At 39.1% G+C, this 21,339-nt stretch overlaps 1 protein-coding gene and 1 non-coding gene across 2 annotated transcripts in view; both read right to left on the bottom strand.

Annotated features, from left to right (window-relative positions):
• Positions 1-1,483: 1,483 nt before the first annotated feature.
• On the bottom strand, positions 1,484-1,621 carry LOC142875420 (U8 small nucleolar RNA). Its single transcript, XR_012922777.1, has one exon. It is a non-coding gene; the product is annotated as a U8 small nucleolar RNA (small nucleolar RNA).
• A 10,788-nt stretch (positions 1,622-12,409) lies between these two features.
• Positions 12,410-21,339, bottom strand: part of SPTSSB (serine palmitoyltransferase small subunit B) — a 30,358-nt gene continuing 21,428 nt past the window's right edge. Inside the window, exon 3 of the mRNA XM_012782779.3 lies at positions 12,410-13,946. Coding sequence (XP_012638233.2) covers positions 13,685-13,915 — 231 coding nt within the window. The 5' untranslated portion in view covers positions 13,916-13,946 and the 3' untranslated portion in view covers positions 12,410-13,684. The remainder of the gene's footprint in view (positions 13,947-21,339) is intronic.

Below are 21,339 nucleotides of genomic sequence, written 5' to 3'. Positions count from 1 at the left end.
TTTTCTACTTCCTTCCTTTCCTTCTTTAGTTCTTCCTCTTCCTCCTTCTCCTTCTTTTTTTCCCATCAGGTATCCTTTAAGCTACTTCCTTTGACTTAGAAGTATAAAACAGACACATGGCTGAGTTGATGAAAGCCAGCTAGGGGCAGAGCTGTGACTATACAGGGATCCCAAAGACCCCAGGACTGTGCATCCATATTAGACACCTGCTGAGGAACATGAGTCAACAGTACATTAAGAAACAGCCTTGCATACTAATTCCAATTAGTAAATGTAGAATAAATGAGGAGACTATAAAACCATCATTAGGAAAATACCACAGCAATAACTATTGCAGGCAAGGCCCACTGATGAATAAAATCAGTGCTTGAAAATTTGAGAAGTAGGATATTAGCATAGTCTCAAAATAGCTCCTCAAGGTACTTATCAATGATAAAGGGAATAATAATAATTTTGCAATGGAGAAACCCAACAAACACCAGAGTAACCAAGTGGTCATGACAGGCTACTGTCACTGGTGTTGAGACATATCAGCATCATGTACCTCTTGATAACGTGCACTGGGAAGGACACGGAATCACTTCTGCAGCAATCTTGCCAAAAAAGCATAAAGCCTCTATATAATCATGAGAAAACAGAAGATAAACACAAATTGAGGGACATTCTACAAAATACCTCACACTCATTAAAAGTGTCAAGGTTATGAAAGACAAGGAGAGACTGAGAACTGTCACATATTGGAGGAGGCCAAAGAGACAATCAAATACAATGTGAGATTTGGAATTGATTTTGGAACAGAAAAAGGATATTCAGGGAACAACTGGAGAAATTAAAATAAGAGCTGTAGTTCAGTCAATTGTTTTGTACCAATATTATTTCCTGTTTTTTTGATAATTGTGCTATTGTGTTGTAACATGCTAACATTAGAAGAATCTGAGTGAAGGGCATAAAGAAACTGTATTGTTTTTGCAACTTTTAAAATTATTTCAAAATAAAAATGTAGAAAAAAGTAAAAGACACACTCAGGACTGGAACAGTCACAATACATTTCCTGTGTAAGGAATTATTTGATCTCAGCCTTAAATTTTGGGTAGAATCTTACAGATGGTGGGGGAAGGAAAGGCTTCCAGAGAGGGAGAGGACAAGCCACCAACTGAGTGGTCCATGGCAGGAGCAGTGCGCAGTGGATGTTGATCTGAAACTGGATCTATAGCTGGGGAAGAGAGGAGACTAGATTATGGAGACAACAGGATGGAAATAACTAGAGAGGAAATGAAAGTGTTGAATACTCATTTGAAAAGCACAGTAATGAAAGACAGCCAAAAAGTAGGGAGGTAACTGGAAGGGGCACCAACAGTGAGTGAAGCAGTCCTCTCCACTCATTCACTCAATTCACCAAATATTGATTCAGTTAACTAGGCACTGTGGTGGGTACTTCACATTCATTTTCTCAGTCCTCACAACATTTTCTTTTTCAGGAAGAACCAAATAGGAGCAATCAAGGTATTACAAATCCTGATTACACAGAGACTTTAATCACGCATCATGTGAACTGCAATCATCATGTTCTAATCTGCCCTCCAAAAGGAGGATGAGGTAAAGATTATCCCACCTCTCACAACTTTTTGGGTGGGTATTATCTCTTCAGCAAACATTTTTTGAGAGCTTACTTTGTACCAGATAATGTTCCAGGTGATGAGAATACAATAGTGGACAAAAATAGACAGTCCCTGCCCTCTTGGTGCTTATTAACTTTAAGCAAATTATGTCACACATCATGAAAAATTGAAAAATATAGAAAGTATACTATTATGTGATTTCTGACCATTCAAATAGGGGTATGCTCATGTTCCCCTTTGTCCTTTAAAAAAAGGGTTTGCTAAACAAATTAATAGAGGAAAGGTGATGACATCTTTATGCAAAACATTCCCATTTGCAGACAAATGTGCAAATGGGAACACTGGGTTTGCTATAACTTTGGGGACCATTCTGATTGTGGGCACTGACTTTAATTGATTTCAGATGGAAACTTGTTCTGCTGTTCTCTTCAGTCTTTAACTCACAAATGGTACCTTTTCAAAGGCCAGAATGATTCCAGGATTATGCTCTGAAAGGGGTGGAGCTGGTGTTTAGCACTGAACCTGGGAAACTGGGCTAGGTTGCCCAAAGGTCCCCTCCAGTCCCCTGGCCAAAAGTAACCTCCTGAGGCAGCCAAGAATTTGGAATGTGCACACACTCCTTATCAGGGGTGGAAATCATAGAGTTTCTGGGCAACATTCCCACTCCAGCCCCTGAGTTTTCTCTCTTGGTCTTGATATCCTATTTATGTTCTCTGGAGCTCTTGATTATTTTCGTTTTTGCCCAGACCCTAACCTCTGCTTTTAGCTTGTCCTGATAAATTGAAATCACTGTTTTATTTTTGTTTCTAAACTGGTTGCTTAGAAAGGCAAGGCTTTCATCATCCTGATAATTTTCATCACCTTTTTTCCTGCCCCTCATCTGGGAGGCAAGAGACTTCGAATTTCCAGGATATATGTTTGTCTTTAGAGCAGATTGACTTTTGGCCTTGGTCTGAGTGCCCTATTATGGTAATTAACTCAGTCATCCTGGTGCACCTTTGAAGAAATGGGACATGGTCCTGTCCTCCCTGACATTTATTCTCTGAGCTTCTCAGTGTTTTCAGGTCTCAAAGGCACATGTGTCTTTTAAGGCTTGTATTTTTGCATGTCTGTGGAATAAAGTCATGGTCAGGTTAAAATATTATTCATTATTATAATAAATTTGAAAAATGTGACTATTAAATAAAAGGCAAGATTACTATTAATAAAACAAAAACAAATAAAAATAGTATTCCAGTATGGTTCCTTTTAATTCTATCTCTGATCACTGTGCTTTCTGGTTGGCCTAACTATCCCTAAAGTAGGTCACAGAGTGCATAAGTGAAACCAGTTTTTATTTGTCTGGAACTCACCCAAATGTAGCATCTTTTCCTTCACATTCTCATGGAGTTACCGGCTCATTACCTCTGATTTATTGGAGAGTCTGAAGCTCTTGACTATGAGAGGGAACTAGTTCTCTCACTTTCTTTTTATCCTGAAATATTTTCTCCTTTCCTAATCAAGAATTTCATCAAAACTTTCTCTCCTTTTCTAACAATCCAAGAACATTACCTGGAAATGACATTTTGAGACTTTCACATGTAAAGTAAGCTATCCCAATTACAATAGGACTGAACCTTATTCTTGCAAGTATATTAAGGTTTTCTTTGAGTTTTGGAGGGAGAGATGGTCAACCCCATTTATAAAGGGATGTGCTTGGGAGTCCAAGTATATAATATAACCAGTTGGAAATGGGGAATGTTTCCATTAGAGAACAAAATGATTTTAATTGCTTATTTTAATGTGGGTAATTGCTATTCATCCTTTAAGATATAACTCAGGCGTCACTTCATGTAAGAAGGCTTCTCTGAATTTCCCCACCCCTACCCAAAGGCACTGGGTGAGCAAACCAGGATGAATGGTCACCGTACATAATGTTCTGTCTAAATCTCAAAGTACATTGGTTGATCTCCTAGAATCACACAGAATCAGTGAATGACAGAATGCAAAAAAAAAAAAAAAAAAAAAGAGTGTGGTATAGGGATGGTTGATATGGATGTTCAAAAGAGGGTGTCATTTTGTCCAAAGATTAAAGACATTGCTTCTGCAGCAGACTGCTTCAGTTCAAATCTCAGCTCTCTCACGGGCTGTGTAACCTTAAGCAAGTCATTTAATCTGTGCCTCAGTTTTTCCTATCTGTAGAATGGGGATAACAATAGTATTTAACAAGATTGTTGTGAGAGTTAAATAAATTACATATGCAAAATGCTTAGAAGAGTGCCCAGCACAGGATATGGCATATAAATATTAGCTATTTATTGTTATGACATCTGGTTGGCTTAGTAGAAGATGTAGAATTTAAACTAGAGTTCAAGGGTAAGTGTGACTGGGTATAAAGAGACAGACTGCCAGTATTTGTGTACACATCTTTATTTTTTATTTATTTAATTAATTTATTTTTTATTTCAAAATATTAAGCAGGTACAAATGTTTTTGTTGCATGAGTATCTTGCATAATGCTTAAGTTGGGGTTTTTCATGTGCCCATCACCAGAATAGTGTTTACTGTACCTGATAGGTACCCCTCACTCCCTCCCACCCTGCCCCCTTCTTGGTTTCCAGGGACCTTTATATTTCTTTGTGCCTGTGTGTGCTCATCGTTTAGCTCCCAATTATTAGAAAGTATATGTGGTGTTTGTTTTTCCATTCCTGAGATACTTGACTTAGGATAATGGTCTTCAGTTCCATCCAAGTTGCTGAAAAAGACATTATTTCATTCCTTTTTATGGCTGAGTGATATTCCATATGCCACATTTCTTAATCCACTCATGAATTGATAAGCACTTAGGTTGATTTCACATAATTGCAATTGTGGAGTACGCTGTGCATTTGAATGCAAGTGTCTTTTTGATAAAATGACTTTGGGCAGATACCTAATAGTGGGATTGCTGGATTAAACAGCAAGTCTACATTTATTTCCTTGAGTAATATCTGTACTGTGTACACATCTTTATTTTTTATTTATTTTTATTTATGCCTTTATTTTATGGCTATAAAGATCAGTGGTGAAGGTGCTGTAAAAAGATGTTTTAATTTTATACTGATCTTCCACCATTGCATTGGGTTGAGAAAGTAATTCTATGGTCTTTGGTCCAGTGGAATTTAAACTCCACTTCCTTTCTCCTGATCTCATGATAGATGTCGATATGTTGATATTGATTTTCTTTCCAGTGAGCAGATGCAGCCTGAGAATTCTTCACAACATGACCTTCTAGGGAGGCTCTGCCAGTGATTGGAAGAACCAATAAGAGGAAAACACATATGCCATTCACAGGTGAGTCCTTCATTTCACAGGAGAGAAGCTGGACCCCAAGGAAGCAAAATGACTTGCCCAACACCACACACGGTTAGTTACAGCAAGAAGAACTTGGGTCACTCCACTCTCTGGTGGGTGATTATCTTTCTATCAGCCATATTACTTGGTCATCTTAGTTTCTAATTAGCACGTTTATACCACCAATTACATTGGTGTAGCCTTAAATGGTTAAAAAATGTGTATATACATTACATTATACATGTGTGTATGTATATATTACATTAAGTACATTTAGCTACAAGTAATTAAAAACAGAAGGAAGCAAGGTACAATCATTCGTCCTCAAGGTGCCTATGACGTTATTGTGAAATGCAACAAGCTTTGCATGTTCTGCAGCCTTGCTGATGGCACTATGTATCTGGCTTAGCCAAATTATTGTGACATGATCTTGTACTTAGTTTGCAAATGAAAACACTCCACCAAGCTCATCAGCAGCAGGCTTAGTGTACTTTAGAGCTTCATGCCCATAAGCACAAATTGTGATATTTTACTGCTCTTAAATGATGCATGATGAAATGATTGAAGACATCATTATGTGGAACAAAATCCATCGAGGAGCATGATGCTAACAATTTAACACTTCAAGCTCTTAGGGGAGTGTTAAGTAGTTTTACTGAAGAACAGTAGGGAAGTGGTGTTTGCTGTGATTAAGACTGTGTCTAGAGAAACAGTGATGCCTTGACCATAGCACAGACATGTTCAGCAAACCAGGCAGGTGGGAAAGAGGAAGTGGAGTATTCAGCGTGACACTGGATTTTAGTGACTTAATCAGCATTCACTGAAAGCCTGGTAAAGGGGTTCTCAGTCTTGGCCAGGTGTTAGACTCACCTAGGGAGCTTTTTAAAATGCCATATTGGACAACCACTTCCAGGGGTTTCAATGTAATTTTTCTGGGCAGTGTCAGGCATTGGCAGTTTTTAAAGCTCCCAGATGATTCTAATGTACAGCTAGAGCTGAGAACCAATGGTCCAGTACTTGAGGAGGAAAACAGTTGCAGATATTCACAAATGCATCAGTTAGCCCTTTTTTTTTTTGATTCCCCTCCTTTTAAAAAAATGCTTCTGTGGGGATTGTTGTGAGAGTAAATGTAGGAACAGGAGAGATGGAGCAAACAGTAGAATACAAGTTAGGGACAGCAGTCTCTCAGAACCTTCACCAGATGTTTAAAATCTTACCTTATTGGTGAGTTGCTCAATATAAATTCTAGTGACAAATCATGTCTGGAATATGACTGTAATGTTGCCTCTAATCTGGAATTGTGAAAGGACTTAATTCATCAGTCCATCCATTTAATAAGCTTTTACAGGAATACATGGTGCAATAAAGCATGGTCTGTGTCTCTGAGCTCTTTGGAAGCAACACCTGCGTAGCTCTGTGGTAAGCAACACATGAGAGGTACAGAATATGCGTATGTGGGCGATGGACTTCTCTTTCTCCCTCTCCTTCTTTGGAGCCAGGTACGTGCTGTGGCTCAGGTAAATGTAACTCTAGATTAGAAGGAAGGTATTGCTTTTGCATAATAAGGTTTCAGAGATAAGCTACCAGATGGTTATATTTTGACAATGTAGGGGCCAAGGAAAAACTTCCCCTTTGCCCTATGATAGTTCTCTGAAAAACCAACAACAAATGGAGGTTAATAGGAGAAATAGCATACCAATTTATTAACATGTGCATACTACAGAGTGATTACTCTCAACTCCCACCCCAAAGAGATACAGAAGCTTATATACCATCTTGAGGTTACAGAAAGAACATGGGCTGGGAACATGGCCCAAAACAGGTTATGGTGGTAATCCAGGATATAGAGGCAAGACAGGTTTTGGGAGGTGAAGAGGAGGCCTGGATAGCAAAGATGGTCTTCTGATGTCAATGAAACCTCACAGGTAGCAGTCCTCAGAGAGAATAGATGGTAATAGTTTGTTTCAGACCTTTGATGGTGTCAGACTCTCAGTTAATTTTCCCTAGATCTAGACAAGAGAGGGCCTCAGAGAAAGCCCGATTGCACCAATGCAGATTCTCTGTAGAAGCAAATCTACCCCACAAGAGACAGCTTGGCCGGGCTACTTCCGTTTGTGGGCCCTCTGGACAGCCATCTCAAAATATGCCAATGAAGTCTATTTTGGGGTGAAATACTCTGGTTTCCTTCACAGAGACAGGTAGTAAACCCCCCTTGGGGCTGCGTGTAAGAGTAGGCAGGACGAGAGCCACAAAGAGGGCAAATGGACTGAGGGACTGTGAGGAATGGGAATGGGAGGACAGGGTATGCAGGGTGTGGTCTGCTGAAGTGCAAGCTGAATCCCTCCGGGGAGCCTCTCCCACAAATCCACCGACCTTGGAATTTACTAGATTTTCTTACCTGAATCTCAGATTAAGGACTGATGATTACTCTTCGGGATTTTGTGTATTTGTCTTTTTGCTTTATTTATGAGTATTTTACCTTCCCCCTCAATGATGATAATGCTATAGTTATAAATTCCATAGAATTTCAGAGAAGGGTCAGGCTCGTATCAATAACCAGGAAAAGCTGCCAGAAGCTAAAGTGCTGGAAGTCACTAGAATTTCATAGAATATAGATTTTTTAAAAAAAATCAGAGGAATCTCTGGAGAGACTTAACTTCACTCCAAATTTTTCCAGATGATGTATTGAGTCTTCAGAAGTAGTGAGGGAGTGGGGTTTGGGATGGGATGAGGCAAAGGGAAACCTAAAAGCCAGGCCATAAAAGGAAGGAAGATGTAAGACCCATTGGAGGATGGAGAGATCAGCTGCATTGTCAGTCAGAAGATTTATTTTAACCTTGGGCAAAAGTGAATTATTTTAACAAAATAAACTGAAATATTAATAGGAATAAGGTTGTAAAACATTTAGATATGGCTCATGTTAGGAAAAATGTGTGAGATAAAACACGTTGAGGAATGAGGACAGAGAAGAATTGTAAATTACTGTGTTAAAATTCATGGGAGGCCTCTGTTTTGGCCTGAGCTCCTGCACTGGACTCCAACAGACCAGACCAAATTGGAATGGAGTTATGGTGCTTGGTGCCATGTAATCGAAATGAACTTGAAATGGGCCAGTTTTCCCCAAAAAAGGAGATTTACAACAACCAATCAGAAGGGGCCTGGTTTACCTGAGCTAGAATGATAAGAAGTCCTCTTTGTCTTAACTCTAAAGGAAAGTAACTTTGAAATGACCAATTTGCTTTTTGTCCTTATTTCTGCTTTCTTTAGGCCTTCTCTGCCTATAAAGCCTACCTCCTCTGCTCAGCTAATCGGAACAATTCTATTTTATAAAATGAGATGCTGTCTGATTCTAGAATTGCTAGTAAAAGTCAATTTGATCTTTAAACTAAATTTGTTGTAATTTTGTTTTTTGACACTTGTAAATGAGACCTTTCTGGTTTAAACTTAGAAGACAAAAGGAAACCGTTTCTTCCTTTTTCCTTCACTCTTCTTTCTTTTTCCCTCTTCCCCCCCCCCTCCAGTCTCCCTTCCTCCCTTCCTTTGTCTCTCTCTTACCTCCCCACCCAGCTTTGTCCCTCTCTCTGGGTCTCTTGGAAACTCAAGCACTGAAACATCATTGGAGCTCAGTGACATGGGGCTCTTCTCAACTGTTGCATCCCTAATGTCTCAAGTCTGTTTTTGTTGTTATAAAGGAATACCTAAGGCTGGGTAACTTATAAGTCAAAGAGGTTTATTTGGCTAACAGTTTTGTAGGCTGTACAAGAAGCATGGTGTCAGCATCTGCTTCTGGTGAGGGCTTCAGGCTGCTTCTACTCATGGTGCAAGGCAAAGGGGATCACACAGCAAGGAAGGAAGCTGAGCTGGGGGAATGGGATAGAGGTTCCAGACTCTTTTTAACAGCCATATCTCATGGGAACAGCTGATGCCATCCTCATTACGGGGAGGATGGCACCAAGCTGTTCATGAGGCATCTACCCCCATGACCCAAACATCTCTCATTAGGCCCCCCCTCCAACACTGGGGACCGAAGTTCAACACAAGGTCTGGAGGGTTAAATATCCAAACTATAGCACCTAACCATCAGGACCACAACATCCAGGAAATTTCTCTGCCATATTGTGGGTGTGCTTCTTCCAGACAGAGGCTGGGGACAGATAGTGGCACTCTCCCCTCTGTTTTGCAGTCTATGGATATTCCTATCTTCCTCCCAATCACACACCTGGGTAAAGTGCTATCCCAGTCAGCACTTCCTTTCCATCAGAGAGGAACAAAAGTACAATAATAAAAATGAGGAATTCGAATTTTAAATTTCATGGGGAAGTGATCAGAAGTGTGAATAGTGTCAATGGAACACATAGTAATATTGCTTACAAAAGCTCAAAAAAAAAAAAAGCAGAAATAAGCTTTGTCATTAAAGTAAAGGAACTGTAATTTTATTTTGGAGCTTCCTCTGCCTCTCATTTCTTTAGACTTTTTAAGCAAATAACTAAAATTAAGAATTGGTTAGCTTTGCCCTTTCAGCCCCACCATTACTGTCTTCCCAATGTTATTACTTTTGTCATTGTTATAATAATGCAGGGATCAATCAAACAGAATCTAAACTCTTATGTTTGCTCTCAGCCTTTTCAAGCTCTAGAATGAATGTTAGAATAATTTAATCCCTTGGAACAAGCATGCTATTGATATTTTGATTAGTCAGTTTTGATGATGCAGAGTACCTAGAGAATTACATTCTATTTCATGGTGGAAAATGGAAGTGCTTTCTTCTAATCAGATGTATAAGGACTCTTGAGATATGGTGAAGTTTTAAAAACTGGAAAAATAGTAAAAATGTAAAAAAAAATTTTTTTCTTCAACCTCTCAAAAAGGTTTTATTTTCTCTTAAAGGCAGCTGGATCAGCTCTGGAAATAACTTTTCCAAAATAAAGAGGGAATTTCCTTTGACTGGGTTAGATGTTTAAAAAAAAAATTGTGTAGTTAATGGAATTACCCATGTGAGCCAAGCCATCAGCAAGACTTTCTAGCTCCAAAATCTATGTCAAATCAGACACTCACCTCTCTCTGGCTCTGAGGCCACCACCTTAGTCCAGCTTTCCTCTGAAGAAGCTGTGTTGGGTCTCCTTGCCCTGACTCATGCCCCTCTCCCATCTGCTCTCAAATCAGAGCCAGTGTCATTTTCTTACAGTGTAAATGACATTACATCCCTCCCACATCACTTAGAGTTCAGCAAAGAGAGAAGTTCTGATCCTGCTCTGCTACAGCTAGAAGAAATGTGTTCCCTTCACCCCAAGGACTCCACTGTCCTTAACCATCTGTCACTGTCTCTCCAGTACTCTGCTGTTTTTTTAAAAAAAAATACCTTATCACAATTCATATATATTTTAAATATTTTGCTTGGTTTTTTTTTTTCTCATCTTTCCTACCAGATCATATGGCTAATAAATTAAGGGATGTTTCTATTTCTGTCTCATTTGTCTTCATTTTCTAGCATCAAGCCCAATGACTAGTACCTGGTAGGCTTTTTTTCCTTACCACTTTTTAAATAAAAATTTAAAACATATAGTAAAAGAATTTTATGATGAACATCTGAATACCTACCACCCTAGTTTCTATTTTCTTCATTCCATATTTAATAATCACTCCATTCTTCTATTTGTCCATCAATACATGGATGACTTTTATTAAATTTGTTGAATGAATGAAGGGGTTCTACTCTTGTATTCCATAGCCAGAAGCAGACTCTTCTGAGGTTGGCCCAACACAGACATTGGCCTTCCTTGGGCACAGGGTCTGAGAAACTACGTGATATTCTCCATGGTGTCTATCTGCTAAGCCCTGTACTAGGACTAGATACTGATGATTCAGAAATAAAGACAGATCTTCTTTATCTCCAGTAAATATTGGTTAGTGTTATCTTGATGTTAAAACTGACTGACTTCTTGGCATTTTCTGTTTTTGTTGTACAAGCAGATAAATGCAATTGTTGACTTGGCCAACACCAGGGAAAGAACATTTTATGGTGTTGGCAGATGTGGCAGATGCAAGCCCATTGGAACCACGGAACCTTTGGCTTTTCTTGTTTTTAAAGTTCTGTATACACCAGCGGTCCCCAGCCTCTTTGGCACCAGGACTGGTTTCATGGAAGACAATTTTTCAACAGACTAAGGGGGTGAGGGGAGGTGGAGCTTAGGCTATGGGGAGCAGCTATAAATGTAAATGAAGCTTCGCTCACTCCTGCTGTGGAGCCACAGTTCCTAAGTTTCATGGAAAACAATTTTTCCACGGACAGGAGAGGGGCAGGGCGGGCTGCAGAGCTCTGGGCCCAATCCTTAACAGGCCACACACCGATACCGGTTCCGGTGCCTGGCCTGAGGGCTGGGGACCGTAGGTATACACCATTCAAATAGCCAAGTTAATAGAAACAAAAGAAAAATGCACAAAAAGTGTTTCTAACCTAGACTAACTGTGGTCCAGATAAAAACATCTCTGCCAAGTCTAGAACATCAACAGAGCAGGCAGGGCAGAAAGAGCTTACTCTTCTTTCCTATTGCCTGCGGATAGGGTTTTTCCTCCAAAACTATATTGGATTATGATTTTGGACCCTGTATTTATTATTTCAATTGCCCAGAGGAAACAACTTCGAAGTGACATCCTAGGGCAGTGCTGTGGAGTAATGCTTTATTAAGCTTGCTGTGTCTATTCATGTTTATTTTAACTCTCTTATTTTTAGAAAGAGGATTTTGAGAAGGTCAATGCAGTGTCTTTGTGATTGAATTCCAAGAGTACTTAACAGGGGTCCATGTGTATAAGGGTGTTGAATCATTGTGAACTGGGAATGCATCCAAGTTGATGCTTAACTGAGAATCCTCTGTTAAATATTTAAAAGTGAAAGCAATTTTTCAACGTAGGCATGTGAGCCAGGGAAGCATAGAAATGGGTGACCACAGCATTTCAGGTACCACAGCAAAGGTAGCAGCTGGGACCTGGGCTTATTGTTCCTCAACCCTTGACTGACTCCTTTGCCTTTACCTCTTTTGTTTGATGGGGTTCTGCTTTCTAGCATCTTGATGACCTGAATTCCATCAGCTTTCTTGTGCTCTTGTCCTCCCCTGGGCTTTCATGTCCCAAGTATTTGCAAGGCCCAGTGTTGTCCTGACCTGAATCTACATCCTTGCTATGCTGCTAGTAGCTAACTGTCCTTGAACAAGAAATGCAACTTTTCCAAGTTCCAGGCTCCTTACCTATAAGTGGGAGACTTTAATATCTACTTCAACATGTAACATGTGTCCATCATGGAGAAGTCCCTTGATAAATGTTAATTTTATCCTACCATTTTTAGATCAGTTGCCACATTGGATTGGCCAGAAATGATAAATTTGGGAAGAAATATGACATACCACCTAGATATTTCATGCAATATGAGAAAAAATAAATCTGGAAGTAGGTGTTTTATTTATAAAATTAAACTTAATTTTATTTTGCAAAAATCAACAAATACATGTTCAGATCTGGTTTCCCTTCAAAACGTATGTCTGTTTGTTTGTTAACAAACATGCAAGTTAATTTGGCATGCCAAACATCTTTCTCTCCAGCTCTCCTTGGAAATTTTTTTCATAACACAAACAAGGGTGCAAAAATTGTCTAAAACCTATTTACATTTTACCCTCCTGAATTACTAACATTAATATTTATTGGGAGGAAAATAAAACTGCAAGGCTTGGTCTTTGGCATTCACATTTCATTCAGCAGTATAATTAAAAACTTACATTTGTTTTTATGATAAACACTTGAAGAAAATTTAATAAATCTTGTTTCTGCTTTGCAAAGGAGCCACTATATCAAAACATTTAACTAGAGCTGTTGAGTTCCTGCTGGTAGAATATTACTTCCAGCCTATTTATTAGCTTTTCTTCCTGCAGTCCAATACATGCATGTTTTTTTTTTCCCTCCACTAAATGAAAGCACAGAAAGAAAACCATTTCTTCTCTCTTTTACCCCCATCATGCAAGGCAAAGGCAACATCACAAGTCACAACATCTGAATTTACTTTGATTATATTTTTGTTTCTTACACTTAACATTATTTTGTATCTTAATACTTACTTGTTTATCTAAAATCAACATTGTCGATTTTAAACTGTTATAAAGCCAGACTTTAAGAGGCATTTTAAGAGGCATCAAAACAATTCATGAACCATGTATGAAAGGAAATAATTGTCTCCAGCCTATTCTTTTGCATTTGAAGTAAAAGAATTTTAGTTATTTTCAGTTTACTAGAAAATAAGACTTTAGGGGGTTCATATATTCACATCTTGTACCCATTGTAAACAAGGATAGGATACTGCTAACGGTAGCCTTTGAATAATTTTTTGTAAAATATATTCTTCAGTATACAATAGGCATCAAGGGAACACCTTAAATATGATTCTAGTAGGTCTCTTAAAAGCCTATTTTCCAAAAAAAATTTATATGAAATTGTCTTGATTAAAAAAATCTGAAGTCATAGATTTGTGTCGAATGAATATGGTATGTGAGGTAAAGTCTTGGTATTTTCTATGGTCTGATGTGCAATGAAGCATGTATAAAAGAAACTAAAGAGGCTCTATTTCAAACTCCAGGCAAGATATAAGAGTGCATAGAGAAGAGAGGGCTTTTCAGGTCAGATAGTGAAAGAAGACATAGTAGTCACCTAAATCAGTAAGTTTGTAAGCAACATATAAATACACAATGCCATTTCACAGAATGCAAATAAGATCAATTAGAAATTGTACTTTGATATCCGCATATTCTTGAAAAAAATTCCCAAGCCAGGCGAATGTGGATGGGGATGAAGACATAGGCAGTGTATATAACCATAGCAAAAATGGTTAGTAAGATGGTATTGAACATAGATTGCTCCCAGGGCTCCAAGACAGCACAGCAGCTAATGATTTGGTATTGATAGTAGAGCCAGGAGAAATATTCCTTCACACGCCGGAAATCCATGGTTGCTCCTTTAAGCTGCAGAAAGTTTTTCCTGTTAAAGAATGTAACAGATTAGAGGAAAAATAAAATAAGGAACCAAACATAGAATCTCTTTAAAGTTTCATGATCTCAGCATGTTAACAATCTTTCAAAGAATGTTAAAGATCATTGAATGGATTATTCATATGAATATTACATAGAAATAATATATAATATTTAATTATAGACATTAATAATTATAGAAACTGATAATAATATTGTCACTACTAATAATTATTACTAAAATTGACAATAATAATGTTATTAGTAATGATATATCTATTTAAAAATGGTAAAAATAGAAATGGTAGAAATAACTCTAGTGACAACAGTACCTATAAATTGAGGCTAGCTAACATTTTCCTTAGCCATGTATACAAAGAGGGATAAATGTGAATTTTCCTATCCCCTATAGCACATATTCTCACAGAAGATTTAAAAAGTAGTGTGCAGGAAAAAGAAAATATAGGGAGCCCTTTTCAGAAGGACCTGTTTGCAAGTTTGGCCCTTGGCTGGCATCTGAGACTTGGCTTTTGGAATGTTCTCTCCATTCTCTAACAGATAAGGATGACTCACTGTGCCTAGACTGCACAAGCAATGTAATTTATAGTGAACACCTACTGTATTCTGGTAGTCTGGAACTTTGGTAACTGCCAGTCAAAGGGTGCCCACTTGACCAGCCCCAATATAAACGTTGGGTGCCGAGTCTCTAGTGGGTTTCCCTGGGCAGAAACATTGCACATACAGTACTGCACTTTTTGCTGATAGAGAAAGGCAAACACTCAGTGTGTCTACTCTTGGAGCAGCAGAAGCCTGGACATGGATTTCTCCGGATTCTGCCTATGTCTTCTTTTCCTTGTTGATCCTGTTGTGTACATTTTTTGCTATAATATATCTTAGCTGTGAGGATAAATATATGTTGAGTCCTGTGAGTCTTTCTAGTGAATCACTGAACATGTGGGTTTTGGAGATTCCCAAAACAAATGGGAAGCTCAAAGCGTACTTTTGGGTGGTCATTTAGTTTTGTGGTACAGAGCTTTAAAAAACCATGTAAATGTTTTATTGTCCTTCGGATAGGAACACAGTCATAACCACATGTAAAACTTCCCAGAAAGAAGAGTACCTGTCATTTCTTAGAAAGATTCCTGGGTGGATCTTGCAGACTTTCATAGGCACAGTGGTGGGTATCTATGGACATACTGGCTCACTTTTGTGCTTCTTCTCCTTACGCCTAAGAATATGATGGTGCCACATGATCTGAGTCTGCTTTGATAAATTTTACTGCTCCAATCACAGTTAAAATTTTTTGAAGATCATTTCTGTCTTCTGACCTGAAAATGTTTCTTTTTTTTCTTTAATCCTCTTTTGAGTAAAAGTAAGATGCTTTTGTTCTATAAGGCTGTGGGCTGCTTAGGCTACAGGAAGATCCTCAGTGATCCTTGTATGCTGGGTCTCAGCGCAATGGTTGGCACAAAGATGGTCATCAGTAAATATTTGTTGAATGAATGAGTAAATGAGTGAATGATATGTAACCAACTTAGGAAATAATTATAGAGTACTCATAGTCCCAATGTAAGTAGGATACAGATAGCTATTATTGGTTTTTCATACAGCTTGGCTTTAATAAAAAGTAACTCATTTTGACAAAGATCATTTCCACAAACTTTTTTTGAAACAGAGTCTTCCTCTGCTGCCCATACTGGAGTGCAGAGGTGCAATCATTGCTCACCGTAGCCTCAAACTCCTGGGCTCAAATGATCCTCCTGCCTCGCCCTCCTGAGTAACTGGGACTGTAGGTGCATAGCCACCACCTATTTTTTCTTTTTGGTAGAGATGGGGTCTTACTATGTCACCCAGACTCATTTCCACAAAAACTTAAAATGAAAAGTCAGGCTGGGCGCGGTGGCTCACGCCTGTAATCCTAGCATTCTGGGAGGCCGAGGTGGGCGGACTGCTCGAGGTCAGGAGTTCGAAACCAGCCTGAGCAAGAGCGAGACCCTGTCTCTACTATAAATAGAAAGAAATTAATTGGCCAACTAATATATATAGAAAAAATTAGCCGGGCATGGTGGCGCATGCCTGTAGTCCCAGCTACTCGGGAGGCTGAGGCAGGAGGATTGCTTGAGCCCAGGAGTTTGAGGTTGCTGTGAGCTAGGCTGACGCCATGGCACTCACTCTAGCCTAGGCAACAAAGCGAGACTCTGTCTAAAAAATAAAATAAAATAAAATAAAATAAAATGAAATAAAATGAAAAGTCCATGTGTGCCCAGGACACAATGATCTGTAATAATGACCAGGATAATCCAAACAAATAGATAAATACAAAACAGAAGCATTTTTACTTTCTTAAGAAAAGTCAGACTCCCATCTTTCCTAGAAGCCAGAGTAAGAACTAAATAATTGGATTTAAATGCCTGGTCCTGGTAGGTGGGCTTCAGTGAGAAGTTAGCTCCAATGTTCTTTTTCTCTCTCTACGCTGGTTGCAGCGAAAGAACAAAGATGAAGAGGATTTGGCCTTGTAGATATGAGTGACAGAGGAGTGGATGCTAGTTTGTTTGTACTGTTATAACAAAATACCTGAGACTGGGCAATTTATAAATAATAGAAATTTATTCCACAGTTCTGGAGGCTGGGAAATTCAAGATCAAGGTGCTGGCAAGTTCAGTGTCTGGTGAGGGCCCCATCTCTGCTTCTAAGAAGGCACCTTGAATGCTGTGTCTTCACGTAGCAGAAGGGATGAAAGGGCAAAAAGATGGATGCTGTGTGTGGCCTCTTTTACAAGGGCCTTAAGTCCTCCAAAGGACAAGGGTAGTATATTAGGGGCCGTGGGAAATCTGGTCCAGCCTGAGCGTGGCTCTCAGGAAGAGATATTTGAGATAAGGCCAAAGGGAGGATTATGAGTCAAACAGATAAAATGTGTAGTGAGGTGGGGAGAATGGCCAGGACAAAGGGAAGAACTTGTGCAAGGTTGGAGGTGGGAAGAAGCAGGGTAGGTGGTTGAGGGAGCCAGGGATTAGAGCACAGCGAGCAGGGAGTGTGATAAAACTGGAGAGTGTGGCTGGCCAGAGTTAGGCCCCAGGAGCTGTAGGGCTGAGTTGGGTAGGTGATTGTGTCTTTAGCCTATGAGTCAGGGGGACTCCAGAGATTATTAACAGAGGAATGCTGTGGTGGGTTTGAGAGGAGGAGGCTTTAAGTTCTTATGGTCACATTGCATTCTAGAACCAAATTAAAATGATTTTGGATACCCATTGCTTCAGAAAATCTATACCTCTACTCTTCTCATGGATGTTTTTTTTTTTTTCAGAATCATCAGTATACTGGGAACCTGTTTAAAATATTCTTAAAACTCTTTTCATTTTTACAAATGAAAAAATATTGCTCATCTAGAAATATCGTTGACTTTTTCACTATATATTGTAGCTTTTAAAAATGCACTAATAAAGCTGGGTGTGGTGACGCATCTGTATTTCCAGCTACTCAGGAGGCTGAAGTGGACAGATCCCTCGAGCCCTGGATTTCAAGTCCAGCCTAGGCAACATAGTGAGACCACATCTCTTAAAAAAAATTAATCTCCTGGCCACTGCTTTCTCTTTTAAAATTAAATTTCTTGCTTGTGTAGCCCTAGCCCAACACTTTGATTACAGTCTTGTGAGAGATCCTGATCCAAAGGCATCCAGTTAAGCTATGTCCAGATTCCTGAGCCATCGAAACTTCAAGACAAATCAACATTCATTGTTTTAAACTGCTAAAAGTCAAGCAATCCATCAACCATTCAATCAAGGAAATAACAGATAACAAGCATAGCAACGTGCGTTACACCAAGGTGAATACATGGTAAGACGTTGGTCACAAATACTCTAAATCTGCAATGACTTGAAAGCTGGCCATTTTAAATATACTTTCACACTGCTAACAGCATCGGCAGTTGAGGTTTCTAAAAAAAAGGTTTCTTGCCAGTTTCTATAATCCCAGCCCTCTAAATAGCCAGCTCTGACATGGAAAAAGTGCTTTTATTGTCATATCTCACTTCAGTCTCATGAAGTCTGAGTCAGTTCACAAAAAGTAGTGGTTGGCCCTCTTTGATGCATTTTTCCCTTATTGATGAGAAGCAATTTTAAAGATGGTTTATTTTGTCATTTCTTATTATGAAAAGGTGAGAGAGAGAGAGAGAGGGAGTTGGTAAACCATCTGCTACACTCTATTGTTAGAATATGTACTATTTTTAGGTTCTAGATTTGCTTAGGTAATATGTTTCCTTGTGAGTCCATTTTCTTATACGCCATGAGACTACATGCAAGGTTTAGAAAAAACACTTTAGGCAATTTGGTGAGAAGTATGGGTAGGGGAATTCATTCATTCACTGAACAAATGAGTCCTGCTATGTGGCTCCTTCTGAATAGTAATGGCTTGGGAAGGACTCTATCCCCCCAAAGCAATTCAGGCATTGGGTGCTTTTCTAGGCAACAGCAAAGTGGACCACGAAACAAACATGCGGTGACTGAGGGGCCAAGAATGAACACTAAATGGGGGGAAAGTCTATGGAAAAATGATAAGAAGGAAGTTAGAAAAAGAGATTGAATTTGTCCAAAGAAGGTGGCAGAAATGCCATAAAATTAATTATCCACAGTATCCTAAGGCTAGATGACAGCAAACATCTTACACTCTTAAATTTTCACAATGAAAGGTGAAATTAATTTACCCACTACCTTAAAAAGATCTAATTATGTCTCAGCAAAACTAAACAAAGAACTTCAAATGTTTACTTTACTCAAGCACACCATAAATCTCCTGTTTTTAGCTATGTGCTTTTTAAAAGATGATTTCCCATATGTGAAAAAGATGGAGAGAGAGCAGGGTTTTTTTTAATTTTTGATTTTTTTCCTTTCAACTTGATGACTTTTAAAACCCTCTTAGATCTTTAATGAGGTTGTGTATGGTAGCACTGCCTAAGCAGGTTGTGGTAAGTCTTCAGGGGTACAGCGGCCTGGATGCAGTTTGACTTCAACATGCTGAAACTGTGTGATGCTCATTGCTATAGACTGAACGTTTACGACCCCTTCAGTTCACATCTTGAAATTCTAACCCTTAAGATGAAGGTATTAGGGGAGGTTGGGCCTCTGGGAGGTGTCCAGCGATTTGGGATCAGCACCATTAGAAAAGAGACCCTCGAGAGCTCCCTTGCCCCTTCTGCCATGTGAGGTTACAGTAAGAAGACGGCTGTCTATGAACCAGGAATTGGGCCCTGATCAGACACTGAACCTGCTAGTGCCTTGCTTTTGGACTTCTCAGCCTCCAGATATGTGAAGATTAATTTCTGTTGTTTAGCCACCTATCCTGTTATAGCCGCCTGAACTAAGACAATACCCTTGCGTTCATGGGGAAAATGAGGAGCTTTTAAAGGAGTCCATCATCCTAGTGATCGTGCTTTTCAGGAGGTCCCAGTAGAAGACAAAGCAGTAGAAATTCCTTGTAAGATGTGGGGGATGTGGCAACGGTCAGCACTGTTACTTTCAGGAATGGATTATCAAACCTGAGGAAAGGCTTTCTCTAAGCTATTGTTTTAAAAACGTTTTAAAGTCTCCTTTAGGAAGCACCAGTGTAAGTAGCACCTTAAAACATGCCCGATGTATTCAGTTTATCAGAGTTTCTCTAGCAATTAAACAATTTATAGTTTCATAGGATTATTTGTAGTTTAGAAAGTGCTTTTATTGCACTTACATAATGCAGAGTATGGATTTTGGAATAAGACCTTGGTTCAAACCCTGACTCCTCCACTTTCTGGCTGTGTAACCTTAGGACAGTTACTGAATTATCGTTGGCCTCAGTCTCCTCACCTGTAAAATGGAGGTAAGAATCTCCCTACTGCTTTGGATTGCTCTGAGAAATAGCAGTAATGCAAGTAAAGCACGAATTCCAGAGACTTGCTTGTGGAGGAGATGCTTAGACTAGAAGATAGAAAGTAACTGGAGAAAACTTTTCCTTTCAACCTTGCTTCATTTATTTATTAAAAATAATTATTAACATGCTGGAAATTGCACTTGAGATTGCATATTCATGGTGACCATGACAGTCATGGCATTGCCCTCAAGGATTATAAATTCAGCTAAGTACATTCCACCAATATATATTTTAAGCAATATGTACCACCTGTATTAAGTAGCTAAAGTGGAGTCCTAGAATACTAGTGGCTGGATGGAGCATAGAGATTTCCTAAATCATATCACTCATCTTAAAGAAAAGGACCAAGACTTTTCTTTAAGGGGTAATACCGAATTGCTATTAAATTGGTTTGTCAAGTCAAGTTGATGTGACTGGTCCAGGTGAGGAATATCCTGTAAATTGACATTGAATGAAGAAGTGGACATTTCAATAGAGGTTTTCTGTGGTCTTTGAAGACTAAGGTAGTGATCACCTCAAAGCCAAATGAGGACTTGAGGCTGGGTGTGAAGGCTAGTGGGAGGTCTCAGCCCTACCCTTGCTTAGTTTCTCCAGGCCCTATTACTTCCTTATTTAAGACTTTTCCCTATAATTCTGTAGTTCAGATTCTCATCCAGCAACTGAAGTTTTGAATGCTTATTATTACAAGTATTACTGGGAACTAGCAAAACCTAAAGTCCTTATTAGGGGGATGTACATCTTAGCATAGATGAAAGACCCAAAGCAGAGCTTTGCCGAGTTGTGGGGAGCGAGAGGGGGGAGGATTATCAGAGTCTTGGTAACCAAAGGGAGAGACTGAATTCTAAAGGGAATCCACTGAATGAATAGGGAACACGAGACAGTGGAATATATTAGAGACTTGGATGTCCCCTAAGAAGTTGTTTCATAACTGAATGGAGAGAGAGTGATTATTTCTTATTCCTGACTGTTACTGCCCTTTATCAATGGGTGTTGATTTTTCTCTCACTAGGTTTGTGTGCAGTGAGAAGGAGATAAAGTTTCATCTGCTCTCTCAGACTGAGAGGCAGAAGAGCTGGGATTTATGACTCATGTGATTCAGGGACAGGACTTTTTTTCTAGCCTGTAAGGAGAAGAGAGTGAATAAATGTAGCAATTAAAAAAAAACATGTGCTAACATGAGCCCATGTGTATGAGTCACAAAATGAGAACACTGTTGAGGGGAGCTTGCAGGAAAATAGTGAGTGAGCCTGCTCAGGAAGCTTTTTGTTGCTGTTCCATCCTTGGGAACAAGAGTGATAGGAAGTTAGGCAATTGCAATGAAAGATGAGAAGCAGGTGATATCGTACAGTGGCATTTACCTTGGGAATATGGTAGATGTGATCCTGTAGTTCTCCCCTGCCTAAAAAAAAGGTACTCCAAATTATTGGTTTTTCTCAGTAAGGAGTTTCCCTTTTTGTAGCCACCCTCTTGGGGAAAAAAATTAACAAATTTTGGTTTAAATTTACTTC

This window comes from Microcebus murinus, chromosome 1 (assembly GCF_040939455.1).
Source record: "Microcebus murinus isolate Inina chromosome 1, M.murinus_Inina_mat1.0, whole genome shotgun sequence".
In the NCBI taxonomy this organism is placed as follows: Eukaryota; Metazoa; Chordata; class Mammalia; order Primates; family Cheirogaleidae; genus Microcebus; species Microcebus murinus.
Note: the sequence above shows the minus strand (reverse complement) of the source record. Positions and strands in the feature narration are given on the sequence as shown.